A 15,109-nucleotide genomic window follows, 5' to 3' on the forward strand; every position below is an offset into this window, starting at 1 on the left:
AACCCAAAGTTCTACACAAATTCAAAAGTTTGTGTCGAGCTTCATCGTGAAGATGAAGTAGGAGACGTGACTTTCAACGCGGTGATTGTGGTCGACCATTTATAATTTGTGCTATACGATATCCTGGTGGAGTCTGAAAAATGGCGTCGTATTTTGGCGCCCCCACAGTGGAACAAATCCACGAGTCGCCTCTGTACGAAGTTGCAGCAACAAACTGGATCAACAGCGACACGGCCTTCAAGCAGACAGTTGTGAGCAACCTCTTGATGCGGTTACAAAAGAGTGACTTTGCCGAAGCCGATCTCGCGGTATTGGATTATGTCCAGTGTTTAGAAAGGTTTGTTCTTACCTTGCTTCACTGCTTTGATTATTCGACTTATTTCAACTACAGATACTTATGGCCGCACTGGACAAGCGAAGCAAAGGATGACCACACGATTTTAGTGATTTTGCTTTTCCTTCAAAAGACTCGCGATAGAGCAGTGAAATGGGGTAGGTAACTGGTCATGGCCTGTTGGATCATTGGGGGTACTAATAATATCACAGGCGTGTTCGCGGGAGACCCTGATTTATTTGCATCTCTCTTCGAGCGTGTGCTTACTATCACCTCGACGACATCTATGTCTTTGAAAATACGGTCATATCTTATTAATTTTGTGGATTGGGCGTTTCAATATCTTGAGATTCCGTTTGTACGACAGCAGTGCGCTCGACTCGTGTCAATCTCAATATGGAACTCCTTGCCCTCTGAAAGCTCAAGAGAGAAGATGATCAACAGCGAATCAACATTGAAGAAGACATGGCGCGCGGCTGCGAGGCGATTTGATGGGGCTACTGATCGACAGAAGATCAGGCTGAGGTTGGAACGGGCTTGGTTGTACTCTGTGGCCGTGGATACTATCCAACTGCTGAATTCTAAAAGCACAGGTGCTGATGCAGCTCTCTATGCCGAGAGAGTGTTGGAACTTTTCATTGACATACTATCACAGCTTCCGACCCGCAGATTTGTAGGCACATTGCTCCGTGAGATTGGATTTTCGGTTGTGATGAAATTGACTGCGTTATACAAGCGCGAAGAGCACCTTCTCTTGCGGCAACTTCATGAGTCTCTGGAGTACTATCTTTATTTTCCCGTCAACGATTTTTCCGGCGCAGTAATTTCAGCCGAGGAATTACGATTAACTACAGCAACTGAGGTGTTGAAGTTTCAGAAGATCGCTCTGGACCACTTCAAGGACAAACTACTTGTACTGGCACTTTCGAATTATGGCTCCTTGTGCAATCGCGCGACATTGCTTGAGAATTTGGAACCGCTGAGCGATACAGAGCTGGTTAGCTTGTGCAAATGTCTCAGCATCTCGACAGCGTTAGGGAAGGACTTGTTTTCAACTCCGACTGAATTTTTACGCGAACTTGTGTTAAATAAATTTGTGCTACGGCCTAGTTTAGCAAGCAGACTCGATAGTCTGTTTTCACTGCCAACTGAGAGCACGTTATCAAGTGTGGTATTTGAACAAGCTGCATCTTTTAACGCCGACAGACCCTTGTCCATTCCTCGGATGAATCTACAATACCTAACACCTAGTGACTTTTTGCACCGCGCGTATGAGCTACATCGGATAGAGTTTTATTTTGAGATTCGGAACGACATCGAGGCGATCGTGCGCCGCTTGAAACCCCAATCTATAACGAAGGTGCAGCAGGAATTTCAAGTACAAGTGAAGACTAACGGGTCAAGTCGATTGGCGCAGCGCATTTCGGCACCAGCTATTCTGGATCGGGCACCACCGCTTGTTGGCGAGACCTATTCATCGCGAATACAGGCCGAGATATATTTGCAAGAGCTAGACCGTGCGCCAAACGACATTCAGCGCGAATGGGATCTTTTGAGACGTGGTGATGTTGTATTTCTCGTGACTTTGGAGTCACCTAATCCGCGTGCAATCAGTTGGCATGAGCGGACCGGAATCAAGCTAATTCGAGCCGCTGAAATCGAAGAGATATACGATCACAATAATTCTCCTATCAGGAACGGAAATACTGACGATAGTAATGATGTGCAGCAGGCTGACGTTGGACGACGGAAGCCGCTAGCTCGAAGGCTCGCTCGGAGGCGTCGAATTAGCCTGAATTTGGACTCCGCTGCGTACGCTAATGACACGGACAAAATGTACGAGAGCATAAATTTTGTGTTCCGACGACGACAACGCGAGAATAATTTCAAGCCAATTTTGGATAACATGAAAGACCTCGCTCGTGACGTAAACGACATGCTACTACCAGAATGGGTGGCCGATGTGTTTATGGGCTACGGAGACCCTACGGCGGCGAACTACACCAATCTTGCGACGCGACCGGACAAGCTAGATATGAATGACACGTTTATTAACTGGGACCATCTCAAGAAGAGCTTTGACAAGAAGGTTGTTTGCACTGACGGGGGTATGGAAGCTACGTTACCACCGTACGTGATTTCCGAGACAGAGAACGAGATCAAAGTATCGACATACCACCGACCGAGCATGGGGCCGTTTTTGACTGATTCTCGAAAACGAAATTTGATACCATATACCCCAGCGCAAGTGCAGGCCATCTACTCAGGCACAAATCCCGGGTTAACTGTTATTGCCGGTCCTCCAGGAACAGGCAAAACGGACGTTACTGCGCAGATTGTCAGCAATTTATACCATAATGGCAGAGAGAATTGCACGTTGTTGATTGCGCACAGTAACCAGGCGCTGAACAGACTTCTTGAAAAGTTATCTGCATTGGACTTTGACGAGCGACACGTGTTAAGACTTGGTCATGGTGAAGAGAGATTGAAGATGCAAGACGGCAGTTTTTCACAATACGGACGCGTAGAAAACTTACTGTCGCGGCGTACAATACTGCTAGCAGAAGTTAGTCGACTGGGTGAATCCTTTGGGGCACAGGGTGGACCGGGAGATAGTTGCGAAAAAGCCGATGCCTTTTACAGAATTGTTGTTCAGGCGCTGTGGAGACGATTTCAGGAGTCAGTCGCGGATGCAACAGCTGTCGAAGACATCGCGAGCGCTTTCCCATTCAGCAAATATTTCGAGAACGCGCCACAACCACTGTTCAACGCCGAGACTCACACTCTTGCAGAGGCCAGGGAAATTGCTGAAGGCTGCTTCAGGCACGTGAGGAATATTTTTTCAGAGCTAGAAGACATCCGGCCGTTCGAGCTGATCAAAAATCGGCGCGATCGTACAAACTATCTCATGACGAAGGAAGCACGCATTATAGCATTGACTGCAACTTACGCGTCGATGAAATGCGCTGAGATTGTCGCCGCTGGACTGCGCTATACCAGTGTTATTGTCGAGGAGGCGGCGCAGCTTACAGAGATTGAGTCGTTCATCCCTCTTGTGCTGCAAGAAAGCGGACAGTCATTAGAGCGAATTGTACTCATTGGCGATGCAGAGCAGAATGCGCCCGTCGTTCAAAACGTCGCGTTAAAGGTATACGCAAATCTACAGCAGAGCATGTTCGTGCGCTTTTTGCGCCTCGGCGTTCCACACGTGGCTCTTGATGCGCAGGGCCGCGCTCGGCCAGAAATCGCAGAGCTCTATGCCTGGCGCTACAGTACTAAGTTGACGAATCTACCTGCATGCATTGAAGACGCGGAGTATGTTAGGGCAAACGCTGGATTCAAGAACACGTTCCAATTTGTGGAAGTGGAGGACTACAACGGCTTCGGCGAAACGGAACCCAGCCCACACTTTGTGCAGAACTTGGGAGAGGCGGAGTACGCGGTTGCGATATACATGTACATGCGCCTCTTGGGATATGCTGCGGAACAGATCAGCATTCTTACCATGTACACAGGCCAGAAGGCGTTGATTGAAAACGTGATTTCGGAACGATGTGCGAGCAGCATCGTTTTTGGTCGACCTGGAGCAGTGGCCACGGTAGACGAGTACCAAGGGGAACAGAACGACTACGTGATCATCTCGCTTGTGCGCACACGGCGTGTAGGCCATCTCCGTGACGAACGGCGGATGACGGTTGCACTGTCGCGAGCTCGGCTAGGACTATACGTTCTAGGCCGCCGAGAAGTGCTGGAAAGCACGGGGGAAACGCGTGGGTTCCTAGAGCGCTTGGACGCTCATCGGACGACGGACGATAAGCTCGAGTTGGCCGTTGGGGAGATGTACCCATCGTCACGGGCGGCTGGAGAAGTGGAAGAGGGCAAGATCGTCGCGATGGCTAGCGTGGAGCATCTCGGAGCGTTTGTGTATGAAATGACAGAGCGCAAGATGGAGCAACTGCGCGAAGCCGGGACATTGGCTGTTGATACAGTAACAGAAGTGGTCCCTGAGGAGGAGGACTACGAGGACATGGACGAGGACGAAGGCGAGGACGAAGGCGAGGACGACCGTGAAAGCGAGGTTGACGCGGACGCACAGATGCAGGACGCTGGGATCGATGTCATGTAAGGGGAGAACATTATTCGGCTAGCTAGATAGAGGTAGAGGTCACGTGTACAGCACCCTTACCCGCAGGCGCTGACTCAAGCTTGAGGCTGTTGGTCATGAGCAATTCCGTCGCTTAAACGCCGCGGGGGTTTGGACTGACGTTGAGAGGCCTTGAATAGAGTACCGACTCCACAACAGAGCAAGAGAAGAGAAGAGAACACGCTTTTGCGACCGAGCACAGTTGTTGTGCCGTCATTGTTGTGTGGTTGACAGTTGTGCTCCTGTGCCGCTGCTCCTGTGCCGCTGCTCCTTCGCCTGCTCCATCTACCTCCCTCATCTTTCTCCTGCCCAACTGCTGCTGTTGCGTTCGCGGTCTGCACACCTCCCCTCTCCAGAGAGAACGACACGTGCCAACCCGGCAGGCCAGTACGTGTGATCATGACGACGCCGCGGCCGTAGACGCTTCAGCAAGCAGAAGCAGCAGCAGCAGTGCGGCCGCGTCCTCGCCATCTGCCGCGGACATTCAGCCATGATACCCTCCGGAGGTCCTTCCGCTAGTGCCGCGGATTCAGCCTCAGACTCTCAATCTACACGCTCAGTATGTACTTTAATGTTTTATTTCTGGCTTAGCCGTCGCCTTGACTGACATCTTCCTATAGTGCGACTCTTGTCGTTCAAGAAAGGTTCCCATCCCTGCTCGCTTCCGCGCCGGTCGTCCTTGTCCTGCATGCTGATTCTCCCTTTTTGCAGATCAAATGCGATCGCAAGGAGCCCTGCCTACAGTGTGCTCTGCGCGCTGTTGTTTGCGTTTATTCAGCACGCAAGAAACGGAAGCGTCGCATGCTTTCCCCCGGCGCATTGTCGTTACAGTATCGGGTCCCCTCACCAAAGTTTTCTTCTCCTGCATCGGCTGCAGATCTCCTCGACTCTCCGATATCCGTCGTGACCGCACCAGCAGCAGAGGATCCAATCTTAGATTCCGATGGGGCCGCTAAACAGAGCAGGCTCTCTCAAATCGAATACCATCTTGAACAGCTTAACAATCTACTCGAGCAGCAACGGCAGGGATCACCTCAGTTACCGACATATTCTTCTGGAGCCAGCGAATCAAGTCTCGTCCAGCTCCTTGCTAAAGTCAACGCTCAGCTCTCTCAATTGGGCACACCTCCAGCGGTATCACTACCTTTGCCTATAGACACGCGACAGTTAGCACCTGCGGCCTCCGATGGTGCGCTTGGGAATTCCGATACCCTACGATCGAAATGGCCGGCCGATGCAGCAGATTACGCTGCAATCGGACTGTCAGACGAGGTTGCCGATAACCTCGCTATAGACTCTCATCGTGCATGGCTTCCTGATCCACAGATAGGCCTAAATTACCTGGATTGTGAGTGTTCCATTCCTACACTTGGCTGCGTACCTCGGAAGCTAACATGCGCAAAGTTTTTCTCAACCATCTGTTGGAGACGAACAATGTGATTAGCGAACCACTCGCAAGATCTATTCGCACTTGTATATACACTCCGGAGTTCAGCACCGACAAGTACTTTACGCCAAAGCTTGCCTGCGCGAGTTATATGATGATTCAGACGCTCCGATATCATACTCCTCCACTTTCTAGCCACGGAATCGACGGCACGCCAACCGAAAGTACTCTCGTGCGCAATGTCTTTCTGGTCCTTCGCGACCCTCGCGTTTTATTTACGCCATCTCTCCTCAATGTGCAAGCTTTATATACTGCAGCTGTGTTAGGCCAGCAGATTTACAATCCTGGTTTGTGCTGGACCATCATATCGCACGCGTCTAGGCATTGTCTTGACCTCGGCCTGCACCTGCAGCAGTTTTCACACCCGTCGCCGCCAGGCATTCCCACCCCTTTTGACGGTCTTACCAACATCGACTCTGGAATGACATATTCCGAGAGTATTACCTCGTTATCCGAGCGGTCTCGTCTATTTTGGTCGTGCTTCGCATTCGACAAAGCTATGTCACTCACTTTTGGCCGATCACCTAGCTTTCAGACGCGCGACTGCACGGCCCAAGTGCCGCCTGCACGACCGTGGTCTCCGTCAGACAATTTTTCACTCTCTTATTGTAAATATCGCCAATCCATCGAAGTTGCGTTCCTCTATGATGCTATATATACGAGGCTATACTCCGCGGCAGCGGAGGCCGAGTTTGCGTCATTGGGTACGGACTCTGCCCGCACGCGCGGCATGGTTATGGCTGCGCTACATGATGAGGCAGATACACTCTTGCGCAATAACCTGGCGTGGATTAACACCGTTGAGACCAACGGCGCCGACGGAAACAGCAGCGAGTTATACAACCGTAACCTGCTGGCTATGGAGATCAGCTACACTCACCGAGTGTGCCTGAGCATGATCCACCGTGTGCGAATTACCGACTCTCCAGAGTCCCGTGAGGTGTACGTGCGCACTTCACGCGACGCGTTGCGGTTATTCAAGGACATACTTGCGGTTCAGCCTAGTACGATGCACAGACACATGGCCACGTCGGCCACTCTCGTGTTCCATCCATTCGCACCGTTCTTTGGCGTATTTAACGCCGTCGCGGATGATGATAGCGCGAATATAGAGAGCAATCTGGCAGATTTGGCAACCTTGCAACAGGTTTGCATTGAACTGAAGAATCTGAGTGGTGAGACCAGCGCGTCGGGCGTTGTTCGCCGGCTGATGGCCCTTGCCCACGAATTTACTGAAGTTGCGTCCGACATCATCGAGCGACGGAAATGGCAGCAAGTAAAGCTCGCCGAACACGTTGAGTCGGGAGGTGCCAGTGGCCCCGCTGTGGTCGCTTCTGCGGCTGGTAGTGGTGACGATGGTCTTTACGCCATGAAGTCCGCATCGAGTTCAGCATCGTCGCTAACGGAAGCAGACGAAGTCCAGCACGGAACGATTGAAGATTCGGCGCCTGCTTATATTAGTGTCAGCGGGAGCTCAGCGTCAGTGCTGGCAGCGTCTCATGATCAAGCCGATACGGAAGATTGCCGCGTGTCGTACTCAGAAGCAGCGAGGCAGACGACGTTACCGTCGTGGCTCGAATTTTTATCCGACGACACATGGCTTGACCCCAACGCCACTGGCGGCCTTGGAGGCGGTGGCAGCAGTAACGCAGCCGGATTCATGATGACTCCGACGTCTGCAGCGGTTACACAGTCCGCGGTCATTGACCTGCTTGCCATGTCCGCGGTGCACAGTCAGCCTGCTACTCAGTAATCCGAAATTGTCTCATCTATCCGTATATTTCAGATTTGTTTGATCAAGCATGGATACATCCACGATTATTGTGGCTCTCTTACCATTTATGACATTTTTTTATAAATTCGTGCCATATGCTTAGAATGGGATTGTGCAGTAGTTAGTGGGGGGTACTTTCTGGTACTATAGTAAGTTAGACACCAAGTTAGTGGACTTTGCTTTGGTGTTTATTTTGTTTATATTTGTGTATGTGATTGCTGTAAGATACAGTATTTATATATGTACAGATCAAGTCGAGACTGTCAGAGTCTCTCGATGTTGTTCGGCTTCGTTGAAGTTGTCATCCATGATCGTCCAATCATCGGATGCAAGAATGCCATGGTACCTCTCGTTCGCGGACCGCACTGCCGCCATAACCAACTCGTCCGCCACGCGGGGTTGTGTGACGTTGTCGTCAGCACCGGAAAGAACTCCGAACCGCATAAGCAGGTTCAGGCCATCAGAGTGCTGATGATCTGCCGGCAACTCTTCGTGCGGCATGAGCACGCGGCAACCGAGCGCCCGACAGAGTACATGATGCGCAACAGCGCGCTGACGAGTCGTGCGGTCTGGCGCTCCCATGATGTCGTAGCCGCGTACGAACATCATGCCGCGACGGAGTACCGGGAGTATCGGTGGTTCCGGTTGTAGCGCGGAAGATGTCTTGCTTGTCGATGGAAGAAACCGCAAGAGCAGTCTCGAGGGTTTGATAGATGATGATGATGATGATGATGATGATGATGATGATGATGATGTGGGATACAGTGATTTAGGCGGTGGAGTCGGGATAGGCCAACCGAAGAAATGTGTGCATGCTTGCCAGAGCGTATACTCTGTCGTTCCGATTGTCGGCCTCAGATGTAGGCTGTATGGATCATCACTGTATAGCCTTTGCGGATCGGGGAAACTTGATGGCAGCCGCGTCCAATGTAGCATACCGGAATGGCGCTGAGCAGGCGCTGATATTCGCTTAGATTTTTTCTGTTCAGCTTGCAAAGACAGGGACGACGCCGCCTGCGCAGTAATCCCGCTGCTCTGAAACTCTGCAAACCAAAGCTTCGGACGCCGCAGCATCTGCCGTGTTCTCTCAAGCGGGAAGCAGCCAAAGTCGTGAAGATACGCGTAGAGCATCTGGAGTACCGTGTTGGTGTTCGTGTGAAACGGAGACTTTAGCGCGCACGCAAGCATGTAGTGAAAGCTGCGCGCGTCCGGACATACGTCATAAGAGTTCATGAGCGGCACAAGGACACTGAAGCACCAGTCTAGGCGGCCATGGCGTACGATGCCCTTGAGAAACGCGTTCAGCGTGGCAAGGTTTGGCGTTATGAGATTAGTGCCAAGTTCGGACCGAAGAGTAGACTGCTGGATCAGATAGTTCATGAAATTCCACGCCTTATCGAGATGCGCGCAGTCGACGAGCCTGCTCACGAGCAAATTCATCGTTACACGGTTAACTGCTTCCGGCATTTCCGCGATGAGCACGTCCGCAAGCACCGTGGCCGGTATATACTTCGCTATACACACCACAAACGCTTGGACGACCTCGGCGGAGATCTCGTAGCCCGCACAGGACATATGCCGCATCACCGCAATCTTCAGCCGCGGGCTGGAGGTCGCTGTCACCAGAGCAAGCCAGGTATCTGCATCAACGGGCACTTTCAACGAGCACATGATGCGAATGGTGTCTCGCATCGTAGATAGCGCAGCAACAGCATCTTCGAGCCTAGCGGTCGTTGTCGCGGACGAAGATTTGCTGCTGCTCGCGGCGGCGTTTAGTATGTAGTTAAATGTCTCGGTATCCAGTGTGATATTGCTAGCAGTCATTTCTTGGACCAGCGCGCGAATCTTACTCTCGGTATCTGTCGTCGAATGAGTACAAAAGTAGTAGATGGCGAGCTTATATGCTTTCTGAGTGCGAAATTTCGCCATCTCTGTGTTCTCGGATGAAAAAAGCTCGTGTAGCAAACCTGTCACGACGTCGTTTGTGCTAGTACCGGAATCGCTGTTCATATAATCGTAGCTGACAAGCTCGTCGATGTATTCGTCAAACATTGCCGGCGTCATCTTGTCGGCTGGTGGCGGTGTTGGTATATTCCACCGCATATGCCGCGTCTTAAACAATCTCTTGCTGCTCTCAGTTCGTGATGGCACAGTAGCATACCCGGAGGCGGGCCGTGCGGCAATGAGCTCCGTGATCAAATCGTAAATCAGCTCCGCTTCAAAATTCTTGCGCACGTCCATCTCGGTAGCAATAGCTGCGCCACGCTCTCCGCTCAAGAGATTACCAAGACGATGCCTGTAGTATTCCATTCGCTCGCTGTAAGACAACCGGAGGACTTCGTCCATGGTCAGCGATCTCTTCGCGCCTTCGACCTCTTCGTGCTGCTTTTCGCACGCGTTGCACAACAGCACAAAAACTTCTAAGCGTTTTCTGTCCTGTTGAACTTCATGCTCACCCTGTACAAAACTGCTGCCCACCGTATCTGCGAATAGTAGGCTCTCGTACAACTGCCCCATGAAGCGCCGACCCAAGTTCAAGTGGTGGCTGTCGTCGCGAGGTCTGTCTAGTAACCGCGCCTGCCACTCTCTCTGCGTTGATGAAAACTCGCTGCGTTGCATATCCATCATGTCCAATTTGTCTAATTCGTCGGAGTGATACAGCCGACGTTGTTGCTGGTGGAGCAGGCGGAGCCACTGCTGCTGTCCATGCTGCAGTGCGTGCGCACTGAACGCAAACACGACGTCTGCGTTGTGTCGCAGCACACCCCTGCAAGCTACAGCTGCCATGGCTGCAGTGGCATGCTCGCCATGGAGACATGTCATTGTCTCCGCACGCGGGACGTCGTCGTTGATGATCCGAGATGTCGCCGCACTTTCTGGAGGAGCTTCTGCTACTGCGACATTCAGACACGGAGGAACCAAAGACAAATTAGAGCGTAAGCGTCGCGCGGATGCGGAGTTGTGCAGGAGCACTGCGCCGCGTAGTGAAGGGCTCAGCTATTTGTGATCTTTTGCACGGCGCTAGCACGCCACAGTTCGCGATCATCGCAGTCTCGGATCTACTGCACCGCGACATGGGGTTTGTTTCGCTCGGGACTCCGCTTACGCGAGTACGGCGGCACCAGGTGGGTTGTTTGTCGCATGTCTTCGGCGGTGTTTATCCAAAGCATAGCTAACACGTTGAGGTCTGCAGAAGGCAATCAATAATGCATACCTACGACGCATGCAGAGAGAACGGCGGTCACCAAGTCAGCAGAAACCTCGCGAGGACTCTCCAGCGGCGCCAGAATCAATAGCTGCAGTATCGACTGCGCGAATGCCCAAAGTCGACGTGTTGTTGCACTTAATTCCACCGCGCGTGCCGCCGACTCTGGTAGATCTACCCGCCGAGGTGCTCGAGACAATTTTCATATACTCCCTCAACGCGGACATGCCGCTAGTTTGTCGCCGATTTGCGGCACTGTTGCGCAGCAGTAGCAAGTATCTGCAGCTGAGAGTTTTATCGCAGTATTTTGCACTGCTACACACCGACGTAGGTGCACCACCGCCGGCACCGTCAATATACGACAGACGATTCGTGACGGCACAACTATTACGGACAGCTAAGAATGAGGGATACGTGGAGAACCCAGCTGGTGCACAGCTGTCGGAAAAGCTGTCCGCGCCACCGTATACGCTCCACAAACTGCGGCTGTTGGAATACCTACTTATACGTGGGGCGGCGCCAGTGAATCCACGCAACGCGGTGTTTATGCTCGCGGAGAATTGCTACGAGCATCCAGATAGCGATGAGAATGGCGATGAGTCTGAAGAGGAAGAAGAGGACAACATCGACGATGTGCAACAAAACAGTGATAAGGACAGGACGCCGGTGACAGACAAAGTGACACCGGCCGACGTATATAGAGAGGCAAAAATACTTCCCCGCGCCACGATGCGGCAAAGAATGCTTGCGCTACTAATTCGCTTTAGCATCCACCTAGAACTTGAACCGGAAGTCACAGACGCGTTGTTCAGCGCAAACGAGTATGGCATCGTGCTGTATGCAATCCGGCACGGGGCGGTGGACACGCAGGACCCAGAGCTGTGGGAGCGCGCGACGTGTCGGGGTGATCAGAAGGCGATGGAGTTTTTGTATGGCGTATCTGATTAAGGGTTTGCTTTGAAATGCGACATTCTGTAATGATAGGCAGTCATGATATGATGAAACGTGCTTTGATAGTTCGTTGGGTGATAATAGCGTAATCTGGGACGGTAACTTGCCTGTGCTGTTGTGTGTGCATCTGGAGAAGTATGAGCCATAAGCGGTTCGGTAAGGGCAGCTACATGTTCCCGGTTAAGTCTAGCCTCGTGGCAGCAACCGGAGGAAGTAAAGAAGGCGACGACGTACGGACGTACGTACGCACCCGCAGGCTGCCCATTGATTCGACCTCCGCAAGCATTGTCTCTCCCTGTAGTTTAGCATTGGCAGTTTCACAGTATTCAGCGCGTTGCAGGACGAAAGTGGGCCGAAGTGTGCTTGGTGAATTTAGTTTGGCGGTGGAGCAGCCCGGGTGGGCAATACGCAGGCTGCCCCTGTTGTCTTCGCGACACGACATCGCCATTATCACGACAACTCCCATCCCTCCTCCCTACCCATCGCGCATCGTAATACCCACGCACCTGACAGTACCAAAATGGTCGAGGTGTCACTTACCGTCGGCAAGCTCGATGCGAGCATCGCGATGCTTCTCACGTCTGACCACCACCTGATCGAATTCCCTTCAATTCTGTTACCTTCCTCGGTGCAGGCAGGGTCCATCGTGAAGATCAACTGCACGCAGGACTTTGACGCCGAGCGCAAAGATCAGCAGGAGTTTGACGATCTGCAGTCCAAGATTTTCGAGCTCTATGGCCGCCGCAGCCCCATCCGCCCGCAGCTACGCGTGCGCAATGCGACGCAAACAAGCATCGTACTGGAGTGGGATCCGCTTGATCTTGCTACCGCAGACCTGCGCTCGCTCTCGCTGTACCGCAATAACACGCGCCTCGGCCGCATTCCCTCGCCGATGACAAACACCTCCACAAAGCTCTCTGGCCTGTCCATCGACACCGCGTACACTTTCCACCTCGAGCTCGCCACCTCTGCCGGCACATACGTGTCGGACAAGATCACGGTCAAGACCCACAAGATGACGGATCTCAGCGGTATTACATGCTGCCTTGGCATTGTTTCAGACGAAGACCGTGCGATTCTCGACGACGTCGTGGCTCGCATCGGTGCAAAGCCGCTGCAGGACCGCGTGCGCATCGACACGACACACTTTATATGCTCTGAAGGCTCGGGTGCGCAATGGGAGCGTGCGCTGGAGACTAATATTCCTATCGTGCGCCCGGAGTGGCTGCGCGCGTGCGAGAGCGAGGGCCGCATCGTCGGCGTGCGCTCCTACTACCTTAATGTCGATCCCACGAGCATGCCGCCGCTGCGCTCTGGCGCGTCGCCGAGCAAGTCGTCGCTTGCGCCATCGACGAAAGCGGCAGCGTCGCTGCAACCGGGGAATAAGTCGAGGTCACGCGCACCTTCGCCATCGCAGTCGCCGGCACGCTCACCCGCGCGGCAGGGGGCTAGAATGCCGGCACCGAGTCCTACGCGCGCGCCGGCTTCCGCACCCGCACCAAGTACGCCGTCAAAGCCCGAGTCCGTCCCAGAGTCCAAGTCAGAGCCCGTTCCAGAATCAAGCCCCGAAGCCACACCAGCAGCACCAGAGCCTACTCCAGTCGCGTCTGATCCACCAGCGGCTGAGAACCTAGCCCCCGTCTCCGAAGTAGCGACACCTGAACCAGACGACAAAGAAGATCCAACGACGCAAGACGACATCATACAGGACGGAAGTGGGGACATTGGCAGCTCACAGCTGTCACCCAAAATAGAGCCTGACTCCACAGGCTACTTGGCGTCGACTTCGTCCGTGGATAAGTTCGAGGACCCGCTGCCAGCCGAGACAGACGGGGATGAGATGACAGAGAGGGAGGAAGGGAGTGATGAAAAAAAGTTTGAGGACGTTGTTTTGTAGTGCATGTAGTCTGTTGGAAAGTCACAGCCCGTGGAATTTTATAAAATTATGAATGGCATTCATTCGTTCCTAATCCGATGCACGTAAGACAAAAAAAACAGCAAGCAAAAGACAGCCAACACCAATATCGACCAAATCGTCAAGCAACCCCTGCACCTTTTCAAAACATCCACAGCATAATGGCACATCCATGACTATTAAAGAAATGCGACGATGAAGCAAAGATGCAAATTATGACAAGTATATCTACACACGCGAGCAATAACGAAAGATAGTCAAGCCCGAACATATTAGTGACAAGTTCCGCCGCGGACCGCGGTAACGCCAACATGCTTCGACATGATCGACCGGAAGCTTTCTTTTTCGTTCTGGATGGTCGAAATGACGTCGTCATCTTCGATCTCGGTGGTGTGGTCCATCGTTGCTTCGGCGGTGTAATGCAGCCGAGCGCGACTACCGAAAAAAAAGTAGCCGAAGAAAGCGCCGACGACAACAGCGAACATCATCATGCCACTATATGACATAAACACGAGCCTGCAAATATGGGATTAGCATCGATACAGGTGCAGAACACTGAGAAAAGGCTTACATGAGGAAATATGAGATGAGAATTTGAATCGCGTAGAGCAGCGACAGCACGAGCCGATCGCGGACAGACCGATCGGGAATGTAGTGTCTAAAGACGAGGGGCAGGATCTCCTCGTTGCGTGCGGCACTGTTGATGTAGGACTCGTATCGCCGGGTGAACTCTCGGATGAACTCGAAGACAATGGCGAGACCAACAATACCGAGGAAGGAGAATGCAAGGGTGACTCTGTTGTAGATGTGCCACCAGTTGAAGACGATGCAAATGTCTTGTGTTTGCCATGTGAAGAGCATCTGCAAAGGGATTAGCAACGCAAGCACGTTGCGGTGACGAAAGTAAAACATACGTTCATGTTGCATTGACTGGCGGCTGTGCCGTGCTCCACAACCGCAGTGGTTGTGTTGTCAAATGCATCTGTCGTGGACTCGACCGCAAGGGCGGCGGCCCGCCATGGTGACCAAGTTGTGGATGACATTGTGGGATATTATGGGGGCGTGTTGCGGCGATGACGAGAATGCGATGCGATGGCTGAAGGGCGAGGAGAAGGTATTGTTCCAGGAGATCGAGCTGACTATAACATTTGACGATTGAATGGGGTGTGAGGAGGGCGGCGCACGGATAGGGAGGATGCAAACGGGGACCGCGCGGGACTTAATAATGGTTATGAGACGCGCTAAGGAGAGACGGTGCCGCGCAATGGCGAGGGAAAATAACCAAGAGCAGAGAAGCAGGACGGGGACGCGCAGGGAGAGGAGAAGTGATGAAGTGGAG

The 15,109-nt window shown here is 52.5% G+C and overlaps 6 protein-coding genes across 6 annotated transcripts; 4 read left to right on the forward strand and 2 right to left on the reverse strand.

The window, feature by feature from the left end:
- Positions 1-46: 46 nt before the first annotated feature.
- On the forward strand, positions 47-4,565 carry V1518DRAFT_389862 (uncharacterized protein). The gene is made up of 3 exons (XM_066901742.1): positions 47-337; positions 392-492; positions 547-4,565. The coding sequence occupies exons 1-3, from the start codon at positions 141-143 to the stop codon at positions 4,458-4,460; spliced, it is 4,212 nt and encodes a 1,403-aa protein (XP_066762267.1). The 5' UTR covers positions 47-140; the 3' UTR covers positions 4,461-4,565.
- On the forward strand, positions 4,566-8,060 carry V1518DRAFT_409793 (uncharacterized protein). Its single transcript, XM_066902440.1, has 4 exons — positions 4,566-5,037; positions 5,099-5,122; positions 5,190-5,826; positions 5,883-8,060. The coding sequence occupies exons 1-4, from the start codon at positions 4,969-4,971 to the stop codon at positions 7,676-7,678; spliced, it is 2,526 nt and encodes an 841-aa protein (XP_066762268.1). The 5' UTR covers positions 4,566-4,968; the 3' UTR covers positions 7,679-8,060.
- V1518DRAFT_409796 (uncharacterized protein) lies at positions 7,824-10,589 on the reverse strand. Its single transcript, XM_066902441.1, has one exon. The coding sequence runs from the start codon at positions 10,520-10,522 to the stop codon at positions 7,949-7,951; it is 2,574 nt and encodes an 857-aa protein (XP_066762269.1). The 5' UTR covers positions 10,523-10,589; the 3' UTR covers positions 7,824-7,948.
- Positions 10,590-10,726: 137 nt separating this feature from the next.
- V1518DRAFT_430775 (uncharacterized protein) lies at positions 10,727-12,245 on the forward strand. The gene is made up of 2 exons (XM_066906179.1): positions 10,727-10,824; positions 10,893-12,245. Exons 1-2 carry the CDS (start codon positions 10,774-10,776, stop codon positions 11,850-11,852), a joined length of 1,011 nt encoding a protein of 336 aa, XP_066762270.1. The 5' UTR covers positions 10,727-10,773; the 3' UTR covers positions 11,853-12,245.
- Positions 12,246-12,269: 24 nt separating this feature from the next.
- Positions 12,270-13,825, forward strand: V1518DRAFT_409798 (uncharacterized protein). The gene has a single exon (XM_066902442.1). It carries the CDS (start codon positions 12,376-12,378, stop codon positions 13,750-13,752), a length of 1,377 nt encoding a protein of 458 aa, XP_066762271.1. The 5' UTR covers positions 12,270-12,375; the 3' UTR covers positions 13,753-13,825.
- A 72-nt stretch (positions 13,826-13,897) lies between these two features.
- Positions 13,898-14,955, reverse strand: V1518DRAFT_39422 (Ctr copper transporter family-domain-containing protein). The gene is made up of 3 exons (XM_066901794.1): positions 14,685-14,955; positions 14,342-14,631; positions 13,898-14,286 (listed from the first exon to the last, which is right to left on the reverse strand). The coding sequence occupies exons 1-3, from the start codon at positions 14,811-14,813 to the stop codon at positions 14,043-14,045; spliced, it is 663 nt and encodes a 220-aa protein (XP_066762272.1). The 5' UTR covers positions 14,814-14,955; the 3' UTR covers positions 13,898-14,042.
- Positions 14,956-15,109: the final 154 nt, after the last annotated feature.

Source organism: Limtongia smithiae, assembly GCF_038497785.1.
Source record: "Limtongia smithiae strain NRRL Y-17922 unplaced genomic scaffold V1518scaffold_1, whole genome shotgun sequence".
NCBI lineage: Eukaryota > Fungi > Ascomycota > Lipomycetes > Lipomycetales > Lipomycetaceae > Limtongia > Limtongia smithiae.

Coding starts and splice junctions, on each gene's coding strand:
- V1518DRAFT_409796 (XM_066902441.1), bottom strand. CDS start 10,522: ATGACATGTCTCCATGGCGAGCATGCCACTGCAGCCATGGCAGCTGTA.
- V1518DRAFT_409798 (XM_066902442.1), top strand. CDS start 12,376: ATGGTCGAGGTGTCACTTACCGTCGGCAAGCTCGATGCGAGCATCGCG.
- V1518DRAFT_430775 (XM_066906179.1), top strand. CDS start 10,774: ATGGGGTTTGTTTCGCTCGGGACTCCGCTTACGCGAGTACGGCGGCAC. Junction 10,825..10,892: donor CGCGAGTACGGCGGCACCAG/GTGGGTTGTTTG, acceptor TGAGGTCTGCAG/AAGGCAATCAATAATGCATA.
- V1518DRAFT_389862 (XM_066901742.1), top strand. CDS start 141: ATGGCGTCGTATTTTGGCGCCCCCACAGTGGAACAAATCCACGAGTCG. Junction 338..391: donor TATGTCCAGTGTTTAGAAAG/GTTTGTTCTTAC, acceptor TTTCAACTACAG/ATACTTATGGCCGCACTGGA. Junction 493..546: donor CGATAGAGCAGTGAAATGGG/GTAGGTAACTGG, acceptor ATAATATCACAG/GCGTGTTCGCGGGAGACCCT.
- V1518DRAFT_409793 (XM_066902440.1), top strand. CDS start 4,969: ATGATACCCTCCGGAGGTCCTTCCGCTAGTGCCGCGGATTCAGCCTCA. Junction 5,038..5,098: donor ACTCTCAATCTACACGCTCA/GTATGTACTTTA, acceptor ATCTTCCTATAG/TGCGACTCTTGTCGTTCAAG. Junction 5,123..5,189: donor ACTCTTGTCGTTCAAGAAAG/GTTCCCATCCCT, acceptor CCCTTTTTGCAG/ATCAAATGCGATCGCAAGGA.
- V1518DRAFT_39422 (XM_066901794.1), bottom strand. CDS start 14,813: ATGTCATCCACAACTTGGTCACCATGGCGGGCCGCCGCCCTTGCGGTC. Junction 14,632..14,684: donor CCAGTCAATGCAACATGAAC/GTATGTTTTACT, acceptor ATCCCTTTGCAG/ATGCTCTTCACATGGCAAAC. Junction 14,287..14,341: donor CTCATCTCATATTTCCTCAT/GTAAGCCTTTTC, acceptor CCATATTTGCAG/GCTCGTGTTTATGTCATATA.